Consider the following 26,654-nt stretch of genomic DNA (forward strand, 5'->3'; position numbering starts at 1 on the left):
TAGTATGTCAGAAACTTGGATGTAAATTTGATGAAGGAAGAGTTGGAAATTGTTATCTAAAATGAGATCCAGTATATATACATTTTACAAGTGTGTGCATTTGTATACATTTAACTATTGTCCCATGATTCCTATTTCTATTTGATAATAAGAAGTGGACTTACTCTGTATATTTACGAAATACATGAGATACATATATAATTTATAAATTTTATTTATTTTCCAAAGATCTGAGCTCTCCATTGATGTGGTTAATAATTCAAAGAAGTGGGGCACCTGGGTGGCTCAGTCGGTTAAGCATCTGACTTCAGCTCAGCTCATGATATCAGGGTCTTGGGATCGAGTCCCTAGTTGGGCTCCTCACTCAGTGGGGAGTCTGCTTGTCTCTCTAATCCTCCCCCCACTCATTCTCTCTCTCTCTAAAATAAACAAAATCTTAAAAAAAATAATTCGAAGATGTTCTCTTTCTCTTATTTGTAAAATGGTTTATATATACATATATATTCTCCGTATATGTACATTTTAATATATGTTCTATACATATATGCATATTGTACATAATATACTGTCTTTTCATGAATAAATACAGCAGAATCAGTTGAATAAATGAAAACATTATGACTTGAACAGAAACAAATAAGGCAAAGGGTCTTTCTTAGGAACACGGAATAACCATGCTAACTAAGAGGCCTGAAATTATTTGAGGAATGGAGTAAAATATAAATAAATGCCTTTACATTTAAAGAAATGCTCAAGTCTTCGATCTCAATGGAGCAGAGGGAACTGAGGCCCCCTGGGATCCAGCTAGCCTTGGCCTCTTGTTCCCTGAGAGAATTTCTCTTTGAAGTTCAGTGGAGTTCACTGGGATGGGGCATATATGACTGCGGGGGCTCAGGAATTCAATGAGAGGGAAAGCAATCCCAGTACGCATTCTGAGGAGGCAAAGATTCACGCATGTGGGCACACACATGCGCACAGACCCAAACCCCAGGAACTGGAGAGTTTTGCCCTTGTCACAGCCAAGGGATTCCCAGGGCTCCACACATTCAGGGGACTCTGAGAAACTGGTTTGGGGCTAGAGCGACCTCACAAGCCTCTTTCTAAGACAGGAGAGCCCAGTAGCTGACTTACAGAGTTCAAATACCAGAAGCTCAAAGGACTTAACTTGGAGTATAGTTCTCCCTTGTCTGTTCATGGTGTCTGCTGAACTTGTTCCTCCTTCAGTGCCTTGAAATAGGGGTTGGGCAAAGGAAGAAGTGGGAGAAAGATAGGGGGGTCTCCATGATGGTGCTCATTCTACTGCATGCAACAAGGGGTGGAGGACTGAGTGTGTAGAACCTCTTTACCTACTTCCCCCTATAAATGATGATGATGATGATGATATTGATTAAAGCTAACATTTGTTGATCCCTTACTCTGTGTCAGGAATTGTGATAAGCTTTCCATCTATTATCATAATTTACTTTCATTGTCTCCATAATTCTCAGGTGTAGGGGCTATTATTGTCACCTTGCCTGTTTTTCAGAAAAGTAAACTGAGTCCTAGAGGAAAGGAATAAGTTGCATAAGGTCACACAGCTAGTAAGTTACTAGGAAGTTATGTTAGGTAGAATAACACACCCCACCCCACCCAGATGTCTACATCCTGATCCTTGGAACCTGGGACTATACCATGTGGCACAGGTGAGTTAAGGTTGCAGATGGAATTAAGGTTACTAATCAGCTGACACTGAGATTGAAGAGATTCTCCTAGACTATCTGGGTGGGCCCAATGTAATCACCAGAGTATCTCATAAATGAAAGAGGGAGGCAGGAGGGTCAGTGTCAGAGTGATGCTGTGAGAAAGACTTACCTGGCCATTGCTGGCTTCGAAGATGGAGGAGAGGGGTCATGAGCCAAGGACTGGGAGTGGCCTCTAGAAGCTGGAAAAGGCAAGAAAATGGATTCTCCCCCAGAGTCTCCAGACAGAACATAGCTCTGATAACACCAGGTACTATCCCAGTGAGACCCATTTTGGACTTCTGACCTCTGGAACTGCCAGATAAGAATTTGTGTTGCTTTAAGCCACTAAGCAGTAATAGAAAACTAATACAGTGATAAAGCTGAGGTCTGAAGTCTGACTCTGCAGGTGGGGCCCTTAACACCAGCCTTATAGCGCAGGGCTATAATGAGCCACAGGAACAGGGCTTAGCACAGGCCCGGTGGGAGAGAACAGGCTTCACAGCTCCACCAGAAAGGCCCCGGGCCTGAGAAGCCTGGAGAAACCGCAAACAGACCAGGAACACCTCAGATATGGCAGACTTTCTGAACCCATCAAATACGGGAATGGTGGGGCGGGCTAGGGGCAGGGCAAGTAAGTTCTCATCCAAACACCGAAAACCCGTGACCTCGGCATTTCCTCGTTTACATTTATTCTTCAAAGACACGTTGAGTATCTGCTCAGAGTAGGCATTGCGTTAGGTGCAGAGGATACCAAAACAGGGAAGTCCTGTCTGGTCCTTCACAGAGGTAACAGTCTAGTGGGGGACACAGTCAAGTCAACAGACCATTACCTTTCAGTGGGGTAGCACTGAGGTAGAGTACATGGGGAAGCATAGGGAAGCCATGAGACCAGTCTCAGGGAGGGGTTCAGGCATGGCTCCCTGGGGAAGGTGATCACTGAACTACGTCTTGAAAGATGACTTGGAGGGATGTGGGGGGCTGAGGGCTGGGGAGGAGACAGCTACATGTGGAAAGTTCTGGAGGCATCTAGAATATGGCTTACCCAAAAGCTGTACACAGATTCACTATGGCCAAAGGGAAGAGAGTAGGCAAAAGAGGCAGGCAGGGACCAGAAAGTGAAGAGCTTAGATGCTGAGCTCAGGAATTTGGATCATCCTATGAAAATGTGGAGCCATGGTAGGGTTTTACATCGGGAAGTGCTATAGTCACGCTAGCTACAGTTAGGCCTCTCTGGTGGCCTGCGGAGGAACACAGTGCATCCAGTGGCAGGGCAGGGACGAGACAACTGTGAGGAAGAGCCGCCAAGAAGTCGCTGCAATGCCTCAGTCCACCCTCTTTGGTTCCCCGACGGGCAGCTGCATATAGTGCAAAAAGGACCTCACTGAGGTACGTGAAGACACCCAGAATCTCTTTACTTGGATGAACCCAAGCAAGTATAAATACTAAAACCCTTTAAAAGCCTAGAACTCTATCTTTTCCAGGTTTGGCTTCCTTTCCTAGCCTTAATCCACATGATAATGGCTCCCCTGGGCCTAGCCAGAACGCATTGCCCTTAGCTCCCTTGCTATATGGGAGACCCTCCTGTGTAGGGTTCTAGGCCCAGGTTCACCGCTCAATTCCAGAGTGAGTGAACTCTCACTTTACTTTTTCCATCCCTGACCTGAGATCTACCCCTGGATTCAGGCCTCAGAATTTCTCTGCTCAGGACCCCGCCTCGTGGAATCACCACACATGCTCTTCTTCGAGCACGTGGTTCCCCAGTCTTATGCTTTCAGGGTTGCCTACTTTTTCTAGCATACATTCTTTGCAGCCTACCTTATTTGATTAGCTGTCGTTTCTCCAAAACAGGCCCTCTTTCTTTTATCTCTGCTTCTGCTATTCCCTTTTTTAATTAGTGAATTTTCCACCAAGTTGTCCATCTACTTGTTGATAATAATCTTTCAGTTTGTCCCAGTTCAAGAGGAATATTCCCAGTACTAAAGCTTAATATACATTAAAATTATTCACTCTATATACAAAAAGTAGGGACTCTTGGGTATGCATGTATTTGGGCAAGATGTGCCACAAAATAAAGGGAAAAAAATAGGCTAGAGTATGCATCAGAGATCCAGGCTTGTTCCTGGACCCATCTCACCCAAATTATCCAGAATGTCACTGTTGCTGGCTGGGATATTTATTTAGGGATCTGAGCATCATATGCAATTTGTCTCTGCACAACTTGTTTTATTTTAAATTTCTATCACTGGCAAGATGATATTTGTTTCAGTCAGAAGAGACTAGATCATGCTGCAGTAACAAAGAGCACCCAAATCTCCATGGCTTAACCCAGAGGTTAATTTCTTGTTCATTCTATGAACTCATGGCTCATCCGAGTTACTCAGGGACCCTTGCTGGCAGAATAGTCACTATCTCAAACAGTGTCAGTCACTATGCCAAAGGGAAAGGAAACTCTGCAGGGTCTCTGCTCTCTGCCTGGACGTGACACATGTTTCTTCTGCTCAAAACACATTGACCAGAAATAGTTATATGGCTCCACTCGGCTGCAAGGGTGCCAGCCTGGGACCCAGAGAAAGAGAAGCATCTTCAACTGCAGCCAAGGTGCAGAACCAGGAAAACTTGTCCAACAGCATTAATGACCTTCACTGTGTTCCTTAGGCATTTAGTTTGTGACACTGCTAAGCCAAACACAAAGTAATTTAGAAAGACCAGTTGCTACCTTTTTAGACCTCTTACTAGCTAGTATTTGTCCTAAGTCTTCTCCAGTGGTGGATTTCAATACTATCATCCCCACTGCTCCACAATGATTTCCTGTTTTTATGTGATTACCCTATGACTTTTCTAACTAAGCATGTTTCCTTTTTGTTTTTGTTACCAAGAAGCTGAGAGCCAAAATTACATTATACTATACTCCAGGTGGCTCTTTTTATCTGTAAACAATCGTATTAGATTATATGTAGTTTTAAAATAAAACAAATGATTATGAAAATAGGTTTATTCAACCTTACTTTAAGTTACAGTTGCAACCATATGCTAATCCTCAGAATGAAGAATTAATTATGTTGACTTACTTGGTACTAATTTTCTCACAAAATTTTAAGATTGTACAATGTTTTAACCTTAATACTCTGCCTCTTTAGAAAGATAGTTAACTATATTTACATTTTATTTTATATCCTGCCTCTTTTGAAAGATATTCTAGTTAACTATGCAGTTGATTTGCATTTTATTTGCCTGTTGTATTGGTCGTTTGCAACCTCACATTCAACCAGACTGATGAAGGCTTTGATACAATGGCAGGAGACAGGGCTAGTGCTAAACTACTTGAGTTGGACCTTATTTTATAGTTGGTCTCTTCACTAGTGAAAAGTTTTGAATTATGAAAACTTTACCTCCTTCTAGAATTTGGGTATTTGTGAAGGACTTAAAATATCCTCTGAAACCTTGGGGTAACTGTGGAGACGTGAATGATGAATACCCAGACAGTCCCCATGTGTAGAAGGCATTTCTTGCAGTTAATTTTATTCTTGGCTTTTAATTTATTATTATTTTTTCCTTTTTGCTTAGATTCCTTCAACTATTCTCTTCATTCTTTTGTATTTACAAGGAGTTTCCTCAAATCTTTTGTAAGATGAGGCAGGATATATATAAACAAACAGAAATAAACACTGACAACTCAACTTTTTAACTACTCCCAAACTTGTTCTTTTGGGAATCAGCCATGTTGGGGGAGATCAAGTCTGTGAACCTTTCTTCAGGCAGTGACGAAAGTTGAGTGGCTAAAGTACCTTCACTGAAGCCTGACTTTTATCCTACCTTTGAGATCAGTTTCTTCCACCCAGTGAGCAGTAAATCAAGAATTATGGACACGACTTGGCTTTCTGGGGCTGCAGCTCATTTGGATGGCCCCTAGCCTGTCACTGGGTAACTTCCTGCACTGGAAACTTCCCTCCAAAGGAGGGACGGTCCTCTATTTCACTTATAAATCAAGTTAACTCCTATTCTTTGACTTTAAGAAAATAACCTCTCTCTTCCTCCCGGCAAATTTCTTTCCCTTGGTCTCTGTAGTTGCTCACACATGATTTTTGTGGTGGGAACAATCAGAAAAGTATTAAACTTATTAAATAAAACTACAAAACCCTGCAATTCAGGAAACACACTTTTATGGAGCCCTTGCTACATGTAAGGAAGCTTCCATGTGTTAGTTCATGGAATCCTCACACTAACTCTGTGTGGTGAGTCTTCCTTTTCTCAACTTTAGGCTGAAGAAATGGATGCTCAGAGATGCTGCATATCTTGCCCAAGATCACCCAGTACTGGAAGTGAGATTTGTACCACGTTGGTCTGACTGTAGAGCGCTCAGTCTTTATAGGCCACACTGCCCTGCCTCCGCCTCTCTTAGATCTTCCATCCAGGTTATGAAACTTGAAAGGGAAATAATATACTTCCTATTTCAAAAATAACAAAAGAAAGTGATTATATAACTTTAATTGTAAGTGTTATATATGTATCCCAATTTAAAATAAAACCATGGAATTTTCCCTGTTGATCATTTTAAGTGTGAGAAACACACATTTCCATTTATTTATTTATTTTTTCACAACATCAAAAACTAATGATGTATTGTATGGTGACTAACATAACATAATAAAATAAAATTAAAAAAAACACAACTCAAATATTAATAAAGATCATTCCAAATTATTCCAAATTATACATTTTTCCTTATGATCCTAAAATTTCATCCCAGATGGAGTCACCATACTAGATTCTGATCAAATCCTCCGAGTCCCACATTGGGCTCCTTGCTTGAATTTTTAAAAAACTTTATTTGTCAAAGAGAGCTAGAGAGAGAGAGCGGCAGGCAGAAGGAGAAGCAGGCTCCCCACTGAGCAAGGAGCCCGATGTGGGACTCGATACCACGACGCTGGGATCATGACCTGAGCCAAAGGTAGATGCTTAACCAACCGACTGAGCCACCCAGGCATCCCCACATTTCCATTTCTAAGCACTGTGTTATCGTAAATGCACAGCAAACAATATTACACATATTTTATAGATGAGAGACTCATCTAGGGCCCTACAGTTAAAAAGGGCCAGAGTTGGGATCCGAACACAGGATTCCTGACTCCTAACCTAGGATTCTTTCTTCCACTACAATATACACCATTTTGTGAGTTAAAAAAGGAATTTCCAACAGTATAAACCTAATGCTTTGGGATCAGCTGAGAAGCAGGTGGGGAGAACGGAGGGCTCACATCTGTACCCTCATGTCATTCAGTACAACTCACAGGAATATTTCTCTGCTTTATTTAGAGTCTAGCAATTAAAGTCCAGTCCTGGGTTCCAAGGAATGCTTATTAATTTCCTAGGACCTAAGAGCCAGATTCAGTTCCTGGGCGGAAATTTTATTGCTTTGACTTTATTTCATTATTCCCACTTGATATATAGTTTAAAACGAAGAATGCCCACCAGGCTGTGAGTAAGGATAATCCCCAGTGGATAAAAAGCAACACTCATAAGCTTTGCTCTAGAGATTTTTAATATATTTTTTATCTACTTATCTTTTTATCTTTCTGTATTTTGCTTATTGCTTTAATACAGTTTTTGTACGTAGGGAGAACCTATTTCTCCTCAAAACACCAGCTGCCCAAAACAGCAAACAGATCATACGTCACATTGCATCCGCTATGAATTATTCAATCACCCCTTCCTCCCATACTTCTACCTTGTCGTCATCCAGGAGTGAAAGTGGTCAGGAAAGGAAAAAAAAAAATCATTCAAGACATTAGAATGCAGGTGAACTTCAGTCGTGGGAGACTTGTACGAGATGAGCTCAATTTTACTTCCAACTGCAGACAGAACTGCATGCACACGGAAGTCCTTACGTGTTCAGACTCACGTGGTGAAGCCATCTCCCTCCCCCCCAGCCGTACGTGCCGGCTTTTTCTCCTGGGTAAGCTGTGAACTCTGTTGAGCAGAGCTCATATAATAGCTTCAGAGTTCTTAGCATCTCTGACAGAGAAGGGTCAGAACACAGAAGTCCTAGGTGTCGGATTTCTTGGGCACTTGAAGGATTTAGCAGACAAGTGAAGTGTTAGTTTAGGGACAAAGATCCGGGGGATTCTCAGGGGCAGCGGGCTGGAGAGTGAGTGCTCTGAAGTCAGAAACCTGAATTCCAGTCCCAGCTCTGTTGTTTTACTGACTTTGCAACCTTGAGCAAGTAAGTCATTTGACTCTTCTGAGCCTTCGTGTTCACATTTATATAAAAAGGAGATTATAATATTTTTACTGAGTCGTTGTGATTTTTAAGATGATGCAGTCAAGTTATCGGAACACAGAAGGCACTCAACCACTGGTCACAATGATGACAAGGATTCGTTCACTCATACAATAAATATTGAGCCCCTCTATGGGCCCCGTGCTGTTCTGCACACTGGGGATATAGCAGTGAGCAAGGCAGACCCAAATCCCTGCCCCCACGAAGCTGATGTTCTAGCGGGGAGATGGACAATAAACAAGATACACAAGTAAAACATACAGTGAGTTAGATGGTGATTTAAGTGCTAAAGAAAAAAATAAAGATAGGAAGGAAGATAAGCAATATTAGGGGAGGTTGAGATTTTAGAGGGGTGGTCAGGAAGAGCCTCCCCCAGAAGCTGAATTTGTGTAGAGGCTTAGGTTGAGTGAGGGAGAAAGACAAATGATTACCTGGGGCCCCAGCAGGGACAGGACTGAGATGGGAGTGTGTCTAGCAAACTCCACATGTCACCAGGACGGGAGGTGAGGAGGGTGGGTGCTGGTGTTAAGTAAGCAAAGAGGAGAGCAGTGGGAAGTCGAGAGGTAAGGGAGCCAAATCCAGCGAGTCCTTGATGCACAGATGGGGAGGACTTTGGTTTCTACTCTGAGCGTGTTAAGTAGAGTCATGCTAAGAGGTGTGACCTGATCTGATTGAAATTGTAACTAGGTCACTAGGTTACTGCCTAAGGCATGCTTATAATTATGGTAAAGCTGAAGCCGATGACCTAAGATAGCAAATAGGGCTGGGGAAGCAGAGAGACATGGCATTTGAGTATGGAGGGCACAAGCCCCAGAGAAGCAGAACATAGGACCAAGCCATCAGTGAAAGTGTTGGACTGGGCTAGAGGGGTTAAGGGAGAGGGAGGGAGACGGGCCTGGCCTCCTGCCCCTCCACACACTACATCCTGCTGCCCATCCCGGCACACGCCATTCCCGTGTCCGTGCCTATCCCTATGCTTGAATGTATTTCCATCATAGCATGCACCATCTAGCACTGAATTTCTCTCTTTAAAAGTCAGTTTCCTCACATGTGTTCAACAAATGTTTATCAATCACCTATTATGTGCAGGCATTCAGTTAGGTGCTAAATTTACAGCCATGTAAAAGATTATAAATAATTCAAAAGCCAACCCCTCACAGGGTCCTCAGAGAAAAATCAGTGTAATCCTATAGGTGTGGATACATGTAGGAATTGAGAAGGAAAAAGGTACGCTAATTTTCCAGCGGGTCTCCTCACCTTCTCCCTAGTTTGTTAGCTTAGGGATTTCCCACCAGCTGTACACGGTGTATTATCTGAAGTCATTTACCCTGTTGACAATCACATTCTTGGAATAAGTAAATTCTCTGCAGGTGAAATTGGACAAACAATGCCAGTGACCTCTTTAGCCGCTCCAGTATTGGTCCAAAGGTTTAAAATAATGAGCTTCATTTTTCACTCAGTCCTGTTGACAGTATCGGCAAGGCTCGGAGTTAGAAGAAGTATAATCCTCTTTGATGAATAGTTCAGGGAAATTATCGTTAAACCTTCTGTAAATATTTTTCCAAAGTCATAATAGTGATTTTAGATAAAATGTGTGAATAATTGACATAAACTTAAGATTTTTGCATTTAGTTAGCCTCGGAACGTTGAAATCAATTATGTTATTGCCAGCGCATCAGCCAAAGTACCTCAAGATCTCAACTTATCATCCGTGATAATAAGTGGAGACAACAATATAGATTAAGGTAATTCACAGCCTTGTCTTAGCCAACAGTTTCAACTTTCTTGGCAACCAGGTTTATCACCTGAGTGGTCAACAAACAGAATATCCACAGACGGTTATGCTACCAAATAGAAAGTTGGCGAAAAAGCCAGTAGCAACAAAGGAGGAAGAGGGGGATGTGGGGGTCCTGCGTGTCCACAAACGGATATAGTGGGCCCTTAATCTGGTTAGCTACAAAAGTTTGACCAGGCGTCTACACTTCGTGCCCTGCTGGCTCAATTCAAGGCCTCACTTGGGCCTTTTGGAGTAGAGCCCCTGGATGTATCCTAGCACAGAGCAAACTTCCCAGGGCTCCTCTGATTCCCCAGAAATTGCCTGACCTCCCAAAGAGTTATTTATATGGATGAATTTAAGCACCCTAAGAACACAAGGAATCCAGCCTTGTTTTTGTCCTCATAGGCTGTCTGACCTACTTCAGTGCATGTGTATGCTGTTGAATACAAAGGTATGAAATAAATTAAGAATATACTAGATTGTAAACTCAATAAAGGAGAGAATACAGTTGGTTTCCTTCACTGACATTTATCCAGTCCTAGAACAGTGCCTGACACACGGAAGACGCTCAAAAAATATTTGTGAGTAAGTGAAGGAATGAGTATGTTCACCAAGTTTCTGATCTCAAGGAGTTTAAAACCTAGAAGAAGGCACAGGTCATCATCAGAAGTCCCCCTAGCAAAGGTAGTGATGGCAGGTTGTTTTAAGACAGGTAGAAATCATTGAAGGAGAGAGAAGGGGCAATTTTGTCTGGGTTGATGAGAAGTTTTGTGATAAAGGAGGAGTATTTGGGAGGGGGGGAAGGAGGAAGAGGAAAAGAGAAATGGAAAATACAGGATAGGGGCTTATGTAAAAGATTGGTGTTGGAGAAAGGACCCAAAAGTCATCTCTGGTAATAAAGCCCCAAGACAGCAGGAACCAGGAAGAAAGACTATGGAGAAATTTGAGAATCAAAATATAAGAGAATTAAAATATAGTAGGTGCCCAACTAATGTTTGACAAACAAATACCATTTCAAGCAGTCATCCCAGCCCCCACTTTTTTTTTCGATTTTATAAATAATTATACTAATTGACTTTTTAAATGTAAACATTTTAAGTCTCAAAGTTCTGTGCAAAGTGAAGAGATTATGAGAAACTGCAAATACAAAGGGTTATAGGAGTAGTTTGTGAGCACAGTGAACAACAGTGAAACTCTAGGACATTCTTCATAATGTTTGCTTTCACATAAATCAGTCACGAGATGGATATAGCATAAAACATACAAATGAGCTTTCTTGACTTCCTTTTTTATATAAGAAATCAATCATTTCCTAGGCCTTGTTTCATTCTCATGTTGTTGAAAATGTTGGCAAATAACACAGAGAGGACTCAGTTCCACAAACTGTAACTTGAGCAGGACCGTGTCTATAGTGCTCTTCATTGAACCCACAGCTTCTAGCTCCATACCTGGCACTCAGGAGATGCTCAGCAAATACTTGTTGAATGAACTAATATTTCCGGGGGTCCTATGTGCAAAGCTCTGGGGAAGTAAAGACAACACAAGTAAAGATGGAGTCATGGCTCCTACCTTCAAAGAGTTCAGAGCCCAGGCTGGGGGTGAGGCTGGACTGTGGGCAGGGAACAGGCACAGATAGACACAGATCTGCCAGAAGACAGGGTGTGATAACCCCCAGCAGCAAGTGAAAGTAGTACCAACATAATACACTATTGGGATGCCACGTCACAGTTTATTATCAGATTCTCTAAAAATGGGGAAAGTGGGGTTACTTCTTAAAGGACAGAGTGCAGGGGCAAGGGGATGGGATGGCATTGATGAGAGGTCTGGAAAAGCTTAAAGGAGATGGGGTTTGAATGTGGCCTCAAAGGATGGGTAGAAATTGGAGGTAACCTTCACCGAATATGCGCTGTGTGCCAGGCTTATGCACTTTGCTTGCTTACTCAGTGAACGATGAACTCAGTCCTCACAACAATCTCCGTGGAAAGCTCTGTTTTCTTACAGAAGAGGAAACTGAGGTACAATAAAGTGAAATAAGTTGCTCAAAGTCACCCAGCTAGTGACCAGACCCATACGGTCTAGTTCTAGAGCACCAGCTCTTAACCACAGTGGCACCTTAGGGTTTGTATAGGGGGCTCAAGGGTGCTACAGCTGTGGGAAGCAGTCCAGGTAGAAGGAAACCCCGAGCTGCAGGTGTAGAGGCCTTGTAGTGAGAGCATGCCTGTTGTGTTTGGGAAAAAGCGCACTTATAGAAGGTTGGCAGGGAAGATTAGTACGATGAGAAGGGGAGAAAGGCAGGAGGAAGGGATCAATAGGGGATGGCTGAGTACACCATGTTACATTCACACCAAGATGTTATAGTAGAATATCTTATGAATGGAAAGATATTCATGATATATGATTTATGAAAACAATAGCTATCACTTTTTTTTTTATTTTTTATTTGACAGAGAGAGAGCGCGAGAGAGAGAACAAGCAGGGGGAGTGGGAGAGGGAGAAGCAGACTCCCCATTGAGCAGGGAGCCCCATGCAGGGCTTGATCCCAGGACCCTGGGATCATGACCTGAGCCGGAGACAGACACTTAACCAACTGAGCCACCCAGGCACCCAATAGCTATCACTTTTTAAATCTTACCACAGGCCAGAATCTGTGTTACCCAGTTCATGTGGCTTATCTCATTCATCTTCACGGCAGCTCTGTGGGGCAGGAATAATTATCCCCCATCTATTACCATAGATGAGGAGTCTGAAGCTTAGGCAGTGTTAAATGACTTCCCCTTACTCATGTTCTGTTTCACTCCTCAAACTCAGAACCACCAATTAAATAAAATAAAAGCTAGCAAGGGCCAAACTTATAAATTCATTATAGGAATTTGGTCCATTTTATATATATTAAGACCTATTGAAGGTTTTTGAAAATGTGAGCAATTCTAGTGAGTAATTATTGAAAAAAGAGAAAATATGGGTCAGGTTTTGTTTATGTGGTTTTTGGTTTTTGTTTGATTTTTTCCCCTTTTATTCCCTTTCATAATTATTGACATTCCACAAGCATTCATTGGCATGTGACAACTGGACAGAGCATTATTTTATTCTATTGGTTTCCAAAACACACCATCAACTTCTAACGTACTGTAATCACTTATTTGGTTATTATGTTTAGGATTTACTTCCCCACTCCTACCCTAAGCACCAGAAGAGCAAGGGTTTCTGTTTTGTCCATAGTTACAGCCTTAGCACCTAGAACAATTTCTAGCATAAAGCAAGTATTGAATCACTTTGTTGAATGAATTATAATTTTTCAATAGACTTTATTTTTTACAGAAGTTTTAGGTTCACAGCAAAATTGAGTGGAGTAGAGAAAGTTCCCATTTGCCCCCTGCCCCCCCTCCCTTGGATAGAGTCCCACATTATCAACATTCCCCACTGGAGTGGAACATTTGTTACAGTCAATGAAACTACATTGACTGATCATTATCTCCCAAAGTCCATAGTTTACATGAGGGTTCACTTTTGGTGTTACACATTCTATGGTATAATGTCATGTATCTAGCCTTCTACTCTCATACAGAGTAGTTTCACTGCCCTAAACTTATTCATCCTTCCCCTCCCCCTAACCCGGGCAGCCACTGATCTCTCCACTGTTTCCATAGTTTTTCCTTTCTGGAATGACATGTAGTTGGACTTATGCAGTACGTAGCCTTTCACATTGGCTTCTTTCACTTAGTAATATGCAATTAAGGTTCTTCCATGTCTTTCTATGGCTTGATAGCTCATTTCTTTTTAGTGCTGACTAATACTCCATTGTCTAGATGTACCACAGTCTACTTATCCAAAGAATTATAATTTTAGACCAAAAAATGAGACAAGAAGAAGTCAACTTGTAAAGGAATAAAACAGTTGCTTTGAGTGGACTTTGGGAGTTGAAGCTGTGAAGGGGTGGGGGGTCGTGAATGGAATGGCATAGAGTCTTTTGGATGGAAACTGAGTTCCTTCACCCCTTCAGCTAATGTTTCTGAGCACCCTCTGCAGGCAGGCAGGGTTCTGGGTGCTAGACGGTGTAGAAAACAAAAGGCAGTCCCTGCCTTCCCCCCCCACCATACCCTCGGGTTGGCTGCCAGTGGGGCGTGGTCATAACTGGTCTGTCGGGCTCTGCAGAAGTCCAGTGGGGCCTGGAGCAGCTTACCCAGGGCTCTCTCCTCTCTCTGAGCAGATCGAAGAAGGGGGCAAAGCGGACTTGGTGAGCTCCAAACTGCAGGCCGGGGACGAGGTGGTGCACATCAACGAGGTTGTGCTGAGCAGCTCCAGGAGGGAGGCCGTTTCCCTGGTGAAAGGATCCTACAAGACCCTCAGGCTGGTGGTACGCAGGTAGGCTGTGCGGTGCCTCCGCTCTCCCTCCTACACCTGCCCCCACCCTGCCCCACCTCCTGGGAAGAGCTGGGATCAGGAGCTTGTTCTTTAAATCTCCCTGCGTGGATCCTTATGCCTCCTCCCCTCCCCCCTGCCTCACCCGGGATTTTTTCCTGCTCCGTCTTGCAGTACGTGAGGAGGAAGTTGAGTGAAGACATTTCAGACACCACTTTCTTTTGAAACGCCGGCTTTCCCAGCAGGTGTTGGGCTTGGCATGGCTCTGCCTCACGGTACTTCCTAAATTTCTGGGTGTAATGAAAAGTGACTCTGATCCCAGATGTGGTCAGAGCTCTATGAAGCCCTGTCTCCTTGGGGAACTAGAGAAAGCAGTTGGCTTGGAGCTTGAGGTGGCATTCCACTAGCCTCACCTACACCACAGCAGTCATCAGAAAAGCAAATTCCTTCTTTTGTTTGCTTTGTCTTGTTTCCCTGGTGGTGACTCTGGTGACTCTTTTCTTGGAAAAGGTTTGGGCTGTGATGGGGTATAATGCCTTAAAGTAAGAAGGTTCCTACTCCCGGGGAAACCCGCATCCTGGTGGAGGAAACTATTTATAAAAAGGGTAAAGGAATTAAAAACAATTTTTTTAGCACTTTTCCAAACCAAGCGCTGCTCCGGTGTTTTCCATGTTAGCTCATTTAACCTCACAAGAATCTGGTGAGATAGCTATCACTATTCCCACTTACAGGCAAGAGGTTGCCGAAATGACTGAAGGTAGCAGAGCTGATAAGTGGAAGAACCAGAAGAGAATGTAGATACCCTTGGTTCTGCTTCACCCTGCCACTTGAGAGTCATTACCTTGACCTACTAAGCCCTAGGCCTGCACATTTTGCTTATTTGGATATTTCTTCACTAATCAGGTTTTGGCTGCCTTACATGGCAACTAAATGTTATAATATTTGAGAATGTTCACGTTGGCTGGCACTCTAGGAGTCATTCACCAAGCTACACTATTTTCAGGATGTGAAAAGTTAGCTGATCTTTTCATCACTCGTAAGATATTCTCTTATGGGACCAGTCACTCCTACATTCATGCATTCCTCAAACTTTACTGAGTAAGCCCTTGCTGAAGGGACCAGCTGCTCTTCCCAACCACAGAAACACAGCCATGGGTATGGTCTCACCACGTCCCCAGGCTCTAGTGACTCTCCTCAGTGCTGGGCTGTGTCTGGCTTCTCTTCAGGGCCATCTAACCATACATTGCTTCTCTGGTGGTCAAGGATGGAGAGTAGCTCAAAACATAGAGTTCGATTGGGCCCAGGGCCAGGGCTGATCTCATTCCAGGGTTGTCTAGCTGTGTGACCTTGGGCAACTTACTTAACCTCATTGAAGATTTAGTTTCCTCATCTTTAAATATCTACTTTACAGGGTGATTGGAAAGATGAAATGAAATACTCTACATACTCATGGTAACCACCTGGTAACAATAGATGCTGCTGCTCTTTATATTATTGGCCAACTCTAGGCGTAGGCTCATTCCTTATGGGCCACAATTTGAATAAAGCAGTCATCCCAAACACGGTGGCTGATTTCTCAAGCAGATGTGTAGGAAGTCACAGAACCATGAGGCCTATCCCATGTGTCCAAAAGAGTGTTGAAGTTTTCGAACTCGCTTTGGCATTGGCACCCAAAGCCCAACTTTAGAACACTGGCATTTATCTGTTGATCTGTTGGGGCATGAGAGTGGAATCCATACTCTCAATTTGTTTTGATGGGACTATAGTGATAGATTAGCTTCTGGAAAGGGCTGCTCTATTTCTGGCTATGAAAAGTAGTCATGCTGGCCTCCTGTTCTGCTTTCTAGTTGATGGTGACATGAGATCTGAATTACTTCTAGCAGGAGAGGAGACAGTCCCGGGGTTGAAATCTGACCTTGTCATTTGCAAGTTGTGTGACCTTGGACCTCTCTAAGCCCAATTTTTTCATTTATAAAATATAGAAATAATAATTCTTGCCACAAAAGGGCATTATGTGGATTTAATGAATAAAGCGTAAGTACATAGTAGGTGTGCAATATTTGATCATTATCATTCTGGATCGGGTTAGAGGGTTATGTGGCAATACGCAGGAGTATTGCCGTATCGCCAAAAATGCTGATTGCCTGGTTATCAGGAAGTCCTCCTCACCACCACACCCCACCCCCTTTATTCTCTTGGTGAATTTACTATCATTAACGGGCTGGTCAGCAGCCTTACTGGTACAGAACTGGTCAGGACAGTGCCCAGGAGCTCATGAAATTGAGGAATGTTTACTTATATTATCTGAACCCACAAGAAATTGAAGGATATATACCATAATGTCAATGTACTAACTCATTTTGAAAAAGATGATTCTAAGTGGTCCAAGAATCAGTGTACCTTATCTGACAGGAAAACTAAATAAGAAGTCTAACCATAATGAGGTCAGATGGTTGCGTGGTGATCTCCTTCAGAGTGAAGGGAGTAGGGCCGAGGGCCCAGCATGTGCTGGCCTCCGCTCTGAAGGCCAGATGGCCCAGTTTCCCCAAGGGACGCATCTGCCAGGTAGCCCAGATGCTCGCACTGGTGTGGGGACACTTTCCCCTTCCGGACGGCCTGGAGTCATGTTGCCTAAGCCCAGCTCTCCAGTCTCATTTCTTCCCTGGGCCCCCACACCAAATCCCCTTTCTGATTGACACATTCTTTCTTTAGATATGCTAATGTGATCGATAAGGTTACTGAAGAGTCCTTGTAGTCCCTGCTTCTGGTGTGGGAAACATTTCGTCTCTAAGATGCCTTTTGAATATGATCTTATCTATTATGCGTTGATTTTTATAGTGGAACTCTCGGAGTTTGAGGAAAAGGAGGCTGTCTTTACTTCTCACACATACTGAGAGATGGGGATTATAAACATGTCTTGGTAGACGTGGATGGACATTCCTCCCTGACCTTTCAGAGAACTGGGTAGAAGCAAGCCCCTTTGCTCTGGATTCATCTGGCTTTGTATTGAGTTGAGCCGTCATTTTCTTGAGAAGTCTTGTCTTTCTACCTAGGCCCATGTCAGGTCCTGAGATTTCATTTCCTCCTATTTATTCATGATAGAGTGACTTGTGTATTTCATTCATTAACTTTCCTTCTTTTCCTAAGTGATTTCTGTACTTTTAAAAAAGTTTGAGGTGACTTCCTGGGAACATAATTGGAGGGTCTGTTTTCCAGAGAAATCATTTGAGTGGTGAAAATTTACATATCAGCAGCTCTAGCTGTACCTGCCTCTTTTTTTCCCTTAAAGTTAGTTTTGGGTGGGTGAGGGCAACACCTCACCTCCGTTGTAAAAATGCCAAGAATGTAGAGTGGAGAAGTGGTGTTTACATAAGTTTTGAGGGTGTCTTACCCAGGGACCAAAAACAATCAAAAGTATAAACACCTTCTTTAAAGGCTACAGTGACAAGAGAAATGCAAAGTCGCAAGTGAGTTGTGGGTCAAAGACCTTACAAGATCTGCTGACCCATGAAGAAAGCAGAGTTGAGTCCTCCAGGAGCAGGGAGGGAAGGGGCAGTGTGCCTGCTGCAGGAGCAAGAATGTGCTGGATGTTGGGTGCTGGGTGTACAAAGAGGGAAGGTCTACAGTTAGTGATGGATAAATAGAGAAGAATAATAAAATAAGAAGTGGGCCAAAGAAAAGACCTTCCAAAAGGAAAACAAACATCTTCTAGCTAAAGGAAAATTGCAGAAGGAAAACCTTTGTGGAATGCAAGGACGGTACAATGGATTTAAATCAGGAAAGCAGACATGTACACAATTAAGAGTCAATACTCCAAACCCTCTCTAAAATCAGTAGAGACTTTATCTGGCAGATATGTGTGAAATACAAGTCTTAGAACAAAGTAGCTGTTAAAATGGAAACAAAGGAAAAAGTCTTCAAGTTTAACATTCCTGAAGGAAACAAAGGAAAAAGTCTTCAAGTTTAACAGGTGCTTTGAAATAGGGAACATTCCCTGCTGTTCGCAAATAACCTAAAATTTAAATTAAAAAAAATAAGTGACAATTCCACTTCAGAACAGACTGTTGGGGTTAATTGCTGGGTATTCATCTAAACTCCTGTTCTTGCCCTGGGCTGAGACTTCGATCTCTATCTTGAACTGGATAATCAGAATGGCATTGTGACCAATGGATCTGTAACCCCAATTCTGATCACCCCACAACCCCCATTTTTCTTGGCAAATCCAACCTCCCAACCTTCTGCATCAAGGTGCTATTTTTGCCCAGTATCATCCTATTCCTAAGTTTGATATCAATGGTTTGTTGGCCTGGGTAGCTAAGAAAAATTCTGGGGTATATTTCACGGTGTTTTGTCTTTGTTTTGCAAGGCTTATGTAAGGCCACGTGAGGCCACATAAAAGTCAGATTTCATTCTTTCTAGGGGAGAGGATGCATGAGGTGGTGATGCAGGTTTGAGGCTGCCTGGATATGAAGTGTGATGGCTTTAGGTACTAGCTCTGTGACCCTGGGCAGGTCATTCAATCTATCTGAGGACTGTGAGAATTAAATGAGAAGTACATATATACAGCATGGTGATGAGCTCTCCTGAAAATATAATGCATATTTGTTAAGTAAATTACCTCTTCTGAGACGTCTACTTTAATCTCTAGAACATAGCATACGATTGGAGGGCCCGGTTAATGGGAGGACTGTGGGTGGGGAAATGGTCTTTCTGAGCATAGGAGGTGGTATGCCTGATTCAGAACAGTAAGCGGAGGGTGGGGAAAAGTGAATCCCTTTTCAGAATGAAATCTTACTCCTAAACCTTCCCAGAATTTCTGCAACTTTGATCTAGCATTTCCCCTTCTCATTCATTTATGCTATGAGTTGATAGTGTTGGAAGGGAACGTTTTTTGTTTTGTTCTGTTTTTTGTTTGTTTGTTTTTTATTTGACTGATGATACGTGTGTGTGAGAGAAACAGGAGTTGATCACATTTTCTGCGAAAAGAGAGACTGAAGAGAAAGGAGGGGTGATTAGTGAAAAACAGTAAGCATCTGCCTAACATATGTGAACTGCCATGTGTAGTGGGGCCAAAGCGAGAATCTAGGTTTGTCACTTTCTGGTCTGGGGCTATTCCTGGAGGAAGAAATGAGGGAACTGCATCCATAGATGTGTAGTGAATTGTCCCAAGACCAAATGCTAGTAGCCCAAGTGAGAAGCTTGGTCTCTGAGAACATAGGTCTTGGGGTCTCTTGGCACTTCAAGTAGTGAACTAATGTTTCTACTCACTGCCTCCTCCGTTTAGAAATATTTGTGATGCTTAAAAAAACAGACAAAACCCCAAAACTAGAAAAACCCTATAAACTGATTTTTTTAATTCATCCAGGAAAAACTATTAAATGAAGACGTGATTCCCACTGACCTTGAATTTCCTGTGGGGGTTCAGATCAAATGCATGTCACTGCTCTGTGCATCCAGCTGACTTGAAGTTGTTCATCAGCCTCTGGAAATAAAACTATTTGTTGCTTTATAATTGCTTCCTCCCTCTAACACAAATGGCAATGAAATTAAGTTTACCACAACCCTCGGGCCCACACTCCCCCCCCCCCGAAAAAAACCCATCCCACATATCTGAGGGTTAGCAGAACAGTTCTTTTTATAAACGGATGGGATGACATTATTGGAATGGAATGGGATGGGTGGCTCACACATTTGCTACTTCTGTGTCAGATTTCTGTGACTTTTTTATGTCTAGATTGAGTTGTGAGACCATAGCTCACTTAGGATTTGCAAGTCAGTGATGTCAAAAGAAGTATCTGGTAATGAACAGAATGCATTTTAAGGCCCTTTTAAAGGATACAAAATTAGTGCTATTGACTATTAATTTAAAAAAAGGATTTTGCAAATCAGTTCTGTTTTCAACTCATGGTTACAGTTTATAAAAGAAAATAATTTCTTGGAATATTATCACTATCGATCCCCTACCTCCTTCACACTATTTTGCCATCTCCCCTCTCCTCCCCATCACCTGCCTGAGTCTATTCCCTTAAAAAGCATCTATATTCTTAAAGCAACTTACTCTGATTAACCACCTGATGTCCCTTTTGAACTATTTTAAAGCAGTTTAAAGAAAGAATTTATTAAGAGCTTTAAAGAGTAAATTGAACAGAACTCCCTATTTTCAAAGCAACAAAGTTTGAAGGGTGGGTTGAACTTTTCTGGAACATAAAAAACATCTGTTTTTTCCTTACAAATTGACCATCTCTAAACCAGATTATGCCAGCACCAAGTTACCAGGGCTCAGCTATGAAATGGTAAGCCGCATGCCCAAGGGGAGTTCCTGTCATTGGGATTCCAACCTCATCTCTGCGTTCTGTGTTCTGTGTTCTGACCATGGTATCATTGGCACAAATCAATCTCTCTGAGACTAAGTTTCTTCTTGAAAGGGAAAACAGTGATAATATCTTCCCTCCTCAGTTGCTATAAGGATAACAGTGTATTTGAAGATGCTTCACTGTAATAAAATATTAAACGATTATTCCGTGAGGAGTATGTATTGTACAGTCTCAGCTCATGAAAATTTACCTGACTGCATTCTCCTTCCATTGTTCTATTTCATGCACTGATTTATTTGCAAAAATGAGGACAAATGAGTTTTAAAGTTTCTGATTATAACAATTTTGCTAAAAGGAAATTTCGTTTTAAAGGACAGTATCAACGAGGCCCAAGTTCAGAATGGGATTTTTTTTTTTTTTTTTTAAGACCACCTTTCCTGGAGAACTTAAGTAGAAAGAGTTCTGATTCTGAAACTGGTCGTAGCTCATTGGTAGGAGGCTGAGCCACGGAAGAGGACCCTCAGGCTGCCGACTGGGCTTTCACTTCCTGGTGAATCTTTTGTTCCATTGATTTAAATGCGTAGGTTACATGGACACACGTGGCGCAGGCTGAGCAATTGGAAAATGTTCTTTAGACAGCACAGTATGCGGCCTTTGGGAAAATTATGCCAAAAGATAACTCTCACGTGGGCAGGTGGTAGGAGCTGAGGACAATTGGAAAGGGAGCAATGATCTTTTAGAGACAATTGAAAAACTGTTCTCGAAGCTCCAGGTACTCACCTTGGTGCGTGGCACGCGTGGCTTCTTTTACCTCACCTGGACACAGAAGCCAAATGAGAAAGGTCTGTGTAAGTCCCAAGACTTGCCTCTCAGTATATACAAAGGGGCTCCAGGCTGTGCTCTGTGGCCGAGTCCTGTGCGCACGCGTAGGAAGGGGGTACGTTACACCTGTACCCTCTGAGGAGAGCACGGAGCTCTAGCAGTGCCCAAGGATGGCGGGCAGTTTCGCCCTTGTGACTTCCGTGTTGGAAGCTTGTCACATCTCGTATTATACCTCCCACCTCCACATGCCCCCCGAACGCTTGCAATGACCCTTTTGTCGTCCCTGTCTGCCCCACCCCGCCCGTTGCCCCTCACCCATACTTCACATGTCTTTCCACTCTTCTGCTTGGGGCAGTTTGGAATTTGAGCAAAGGGCTGGCAAATAGCGGGGTTGGGAGTACAAACCCCGGGCTGGAGTACCGTTTGCATCCCACCTGGGGACGCAGGCTTAGGCTTCCCCAAAGGGGGAATCAGTATCACTAAGAACTGTGGTAACTTACCCCTTAGACATTTTTTCCACTTGAGCAAGTGGTGGAGAGGAAAGCAAGGAGGCAGCTGCGGGGGCCTTCGACCCCCAGAAACTTTTCCGAGAGGCCTGGCATCATGGGAATTTGCTCAGTATGCTTTGAGGAGGTATTTCAATCCTGCTGGGACCATACTCAGAGCAGTTTTTGGCTTCCCTGGAGTCCTAGGTTTGAATGTCACTGTCTAGAAGTCTCGTATTTGATTTCCTAAGCAGTTGTTCCTGCCCATGGAAAATTCATGTAACACGTTATTAAGTTTCCTGAGAGGTATGCAATGAGACTCCCTTACTGTAATGAGAAAAGGGACATTTTTTCCTGTAGCCCATGATGATAACCACTATTTTTATTCAGTGGATTACATATGCTCACTGGCTATGCAGCGAACACTAGCCCGCGTGCAAAGGAATGCCGTGCTGTTTCCCAGCGAAGGAGGGTTGATGGTGAAAGACCCCATTTCATTCCGGGGATGACATGGTTTTACTTCGAACAAATGTACTCCAAGCAGGAGTCACCCCTCCATGCCCAACTACTAAAGAATGGCACTCGAATATCTGTCTGAGCCTTTACAAAGGATATGAAGTCTGAGTTCTGAGGTCACTCAGAAGTTATGGTAGCATCCTTTCCCTGCCTCCAAATGTGGGCGCACCAGCTTGAACAGATACGTTTGGATGATTCCGATTTAGAATATGAACCAAACATGTTTAATTCTGCACCCTTGAATCAAAATGGCTTAAAGCTGCTCCTTCTTGAACATGGCTACCCATTGGAATTTATGGCAGAAGTTAAAAACAAACCAATGTTGGTGTCCCATCCCCTGAGTTCTAATTCAATTGGTATAGGGTGTAACCTGGCATTGGACATTTTTAAAGCTCCTTAGGTGATTCTGTTGTGTAGTAAAATTTGAGAACCACTGGTTTGAGCTGTAAGTCGAGGTGATAAAGAGAAATCACAAGGAGGTAGGAAGTAAGAGGTAGAAGAAAGACACGCAGAGGGGGTGGGGACATTAGGGTGGAAGCAGGAGGAGAACCAGGAAGGCATAACCAGGAGAGGCAGGGAGTGGGTCAGAGCCTTGTTCATGGCAGGGAAGCAGGGAACTACAGAGCAAACACAAAGACCCCTGCCTCAGAGATTTCAGGACTGTCTAGGATCCAGAGAGGCCTGCTGGGGAAGGGCCGCCCCCCTCCCCCCTCCCAAGTGGCTCAGGCTCATGCATTTCCGTGAGACCTGTTTCTCATTATTGCTATATGGAAGTGGAATTTTTTGAAAAGCTCATTAAGAGATGTTGCTACTGATAAATGGGCGTGGGCAGGGGAGGGGTTGTCCTTGGGCCGCACTTGGTCTGCACCCCCACCCCCCCGGAATGTCTGTGACCTGAGCTTTTGCCACTTGCCGTTGCGTCAGGAACTCATTGTGGCCAGCAGGTGTGGGGCCATCTGGCTGTTTCGAGCGGGTAAAACCATACCCACCATACCACAGTTGCCACATTCCCTCTACGTGTCATTTCTGGCTGGTGCCCCCAGGAAACAAACCATGAAAGAAAGATGGCTTGCTCAATGCCATTGAACTTATTCATGCTACGTGCAATGTCAAGAGGTCCCAGAGTGGAACAAGTATGTGAGCGGCTCTCTGTCCTCATGGAATATTCATTTCCTTTGTCAGTCCCGGTTTTTTAAAAATCACACCTTGTATAGCCATAGCACAAGTCCTGTACTTCTTGGGAGTGAGGGGTAGAGAAATGGTTTCTGGAAAGAACGGTTAAATGCCACCCATTGTTAAAGACACCACCTATGTCCTCAGTGGGGCATCAGAGCTTGGAAGGTCCTGGCAGTTTTGTCCTGTTCTGGAGAATTCCACTGTTTTTACTGCCCACTTTCCTTCTAGATTATATATTTTTAAGTCTTATTTAATTATAATGGCTCTAAGATCACAGGTATCCTACGAGAGTCCTGGGAGGAGGCTAAAATATAGGTTTGGAAGCACCCAGAGCCCTATGCAGACTCTTAGCCTTCAGAAGGCAGAGAAACCCCTGGGTCTGGCTGAGTTGAGATGACCCCTAAGCTTCTTTTTCTTTGACCACTGAGAATTAAAGTGGTGACCCCAGCTATGTATTTGTTACCACCCGTCTCCTCATGATTCTGTTGCCTCTGGGGTCCTGGCATGTGGCAGTTTTGAAGACCCTTGTTAGTCCTGAGTAAAATGATGCCTCTAAGACCAGCCTCTCTGTGCCCTTGCCTTTGGTCCTAAAATGTTTGTTCAATTGTCTCCCGGGGCTGGAGGCCCACTCTCTCTTCACTAGCTGCCGCATTGCTTACTTTGCACAGTTGACCCTTGGACAACATGGCTTCCAACTGCTCAGGTCCACTTACACATGGATTTTTTTCAATAAATACAGTACAGTGCTATAAATGTATTTTCCTTAGGATTCCCTTGACATTTTCTTTTCTCTAGCTTGCTTTATTGTACCCATACAGTTTCTAATACATATACAAAATATATCAATAGACTGTTATCAGTAAGGCTTCCATTCAACCATAGGCTATGAGGAGTTAAGTTTTGGGCGAGTCAAACATTATACACAGATTTTTGACTGTGTGGGGGTGGGTGCCCCTAAGCCCCGCATTGTTTAGGGGACCACTCTAACAGCTTGTCAGTGCATTTGAGAAACGCAATTTTCCACTCCCCCTTTTGCTGCTGTCAAACTCCTGTCTGATGTTGTTTGCTTAGTGGGTAAGAGGTGTAAAATTATCCTGGGGGGACAGTTGCGTGGTTAGTGTGTTTATCGTTCAGGTAGGAAGGTTGCTGTGTTGTTTTCATGAAGACTGTGGTTCTAAGGAGCATTTTAAAAGGATTCTTTGGAATGTTTCTTTAAAGGTGTCTCTTGGGAATCAGCCATTCATTGTTCTCTATGGCTTGTAAAGAAGCAGGACCCTCAAGCCCTGGGCACCTAAAACAGTCTTTCATGAGATTCGCACGGGAGCGAGACATTTTCATAACCTTTCGTCCTTCACCTGCACAACGTAAAGGAGCAAATGGTGAAAGAGAACCATTGTTTTGTCACTAGTGGTTGCATGTTAAGTTTTAAAAAAATATTTTTTTAATTAAAAAAAATAAACATTTTTTATCCATTATACCCTTTTGACTTGCTCCTGCACTTCCTTTAGGCATTTGCCCAAATGCCAAACTTCCCTGTACAGCCAACTGAAAACTGCAGCAGCCCCTTCCCTGCTGTATCCCCCGCAGCCCCCCCCCCTTTTTTTTCCTACCGATGAGACATACACTCACAAAGTTATTCATTCTGCTTCCTTTCATTACAATAGAAACTCCAAACTGGTAGAGATTTTGTTCAGTATGGTGTCCCCAGTGCCTGGAATGGCTCCTGGCACATGATATGTGTTCACTCAGTATCTGTGAAATGAAAACAAAATATGCCCAATAGCAGCAGCTGGGTGGTGATCAGCTCTTCCTAAATCAGCCTGGGGGCGGGGAGGGGGCGCCTGCTCTCTAACAAAGTGGCCAAGTGGTGAGAACACCCACTGGCGCTCGCCGCCTGCCGAGCGAGGAGATGTCCCTCGGTTTTCCTCTGCCTGGGCCGGTGGGGGGGCATTCCTATGGATCCTTCCTTGGCTCTGTGGCCCACAGAAAGCCCCAAAAGGATGGGATCAGTGTCAGTTTGCTCAAAATGAAAGGCTAGCTTCACGCCTCTTCTTGATCAGGATGTACAAGTAAAATTCAAAATTCAGATTTTCAACTTGAGCAATCGGGGATGGTTCTTCTCTACTTTTTCACAAATATCTTGGAACCCAAGCCAAATGCACAGAAATGTCCAAAAATAGCCGTAGTGTGTGGCTCGCCTTCTGTCCAAGGGTATATAGCAGCTGGTGGCAGTTTCTAAAAATAGACCTCTCTGGCGCAGGTCACTAGGCAGGAATGGCCTCCGTGTCACTCTGTTTACACAGCCTCACACCAGACACCTTCATAACAACAGTGCTGACTTGGTGAGGCGTGACACCGACATCAGTCTGCGGGAATTTGTGGTGAGTGCGTCCTGGGACAGCAGCCCCGCGAACACTGAACACTGAGCAGCGTCCCTACTGAGACCAGCAGTGTTTGCATTAAGGGCCCTTTCAACCTTTGCTTCTTGATTCCTCACCCCCTTTCCATCACTGTCTCAAAGTCAGGGGCAGAGGTCAAAAACTCCAGGTCCTTCTACGAGATACTAACGAACAGAAAAATAAACTCAGGTTCAGGAATTTAAGACCCACAGTGTTTCGTTTTGTTTTATTTCATCTGTCTCGCAATTTTCCCCTTAGCAAGTGTGCGAGTTTACAAGGCATCATATAGTGGCAAATTTAATTTTGAGACCTTTCAATAAAATGTTCTGAAAAGGCTGACTTATCCTTGACCTTTTCAGAACAGCCCTCCAATAGTGAGAGGCCTTTTCTTTTTGTGTAATAATTCATGGACACCCCTGTCCTGTCCCCTAAATGCAGACAATGTGGGTGGCATTAGAATTATTTTCTTGGGATTAACATTCTAAAATTAAGAGGATAAAAGAGTGGGGACACTTGATATTGAATTTACATGAAGTGATTGAACTGGACCAACTGGGCGGTCACATTCGTAAGATTCGTAATAAGTTCTGAAGAAGTGGGTTAATTCAGATCAAGTGTAGGATAGTATCTCTACTATCAGTTCTGTTTTATGAGTTCGCCTGCCGCCTTTAGATAAATAATTCTAGGGAGCTCTCACCTGTTGGCTTTGGGCATTCCGAGCATTTCATCCTCACATTTAATTCTTACAACAACCTATGAAATAAGTGTTAGTTTTGTTATTACTCTAATAGGCGAGGAACCAGACTTT

At 43.3% G+C, this 26,654-nt stretch overlaps 1 protein-coding gene across 3 annotated transcripts in view; it reads left to right on the plus strand.

The window, feature by feature from the left end:
* Positions 1–26,654, plus strand: part of SHROOM3 (shroom family member 3) — a 295,746-nt gene that overhangs the window by 91,153 nt on the left and 177,939 nt on the right. For all 3 annotated transcript variants that reach the window (XM_032400576.1, XM_032400578.1, XM_032400577.1), the window contains one exon: positions 13,983–14,137. In XM_032400576.1, coding sequence (XP_032256467.1) covers positions 13,983–14,137 — 155 coding nt within the window. The remainder of the gene's footprint in view (positions 1–13,982; positions 14,138–26,654) is intronic.

This window comes from Phoca vitulina, unplaced genomic scaffold (assembly GCF_004348235.1).
Source record: "Phoca vitulina isolate PV1807 unplaced genomic scaffold, GSC_HSeal_1.0 scaffold3, whole genome shotgun sequence".
In the NCBI taxonomy this organism is placed as follows: domain Eukaryota; kingdom Metazoa; phylum Chordata; class Mammalia; order Carnivora; family Phocidae; genus Phoca; species Phoca vitulina.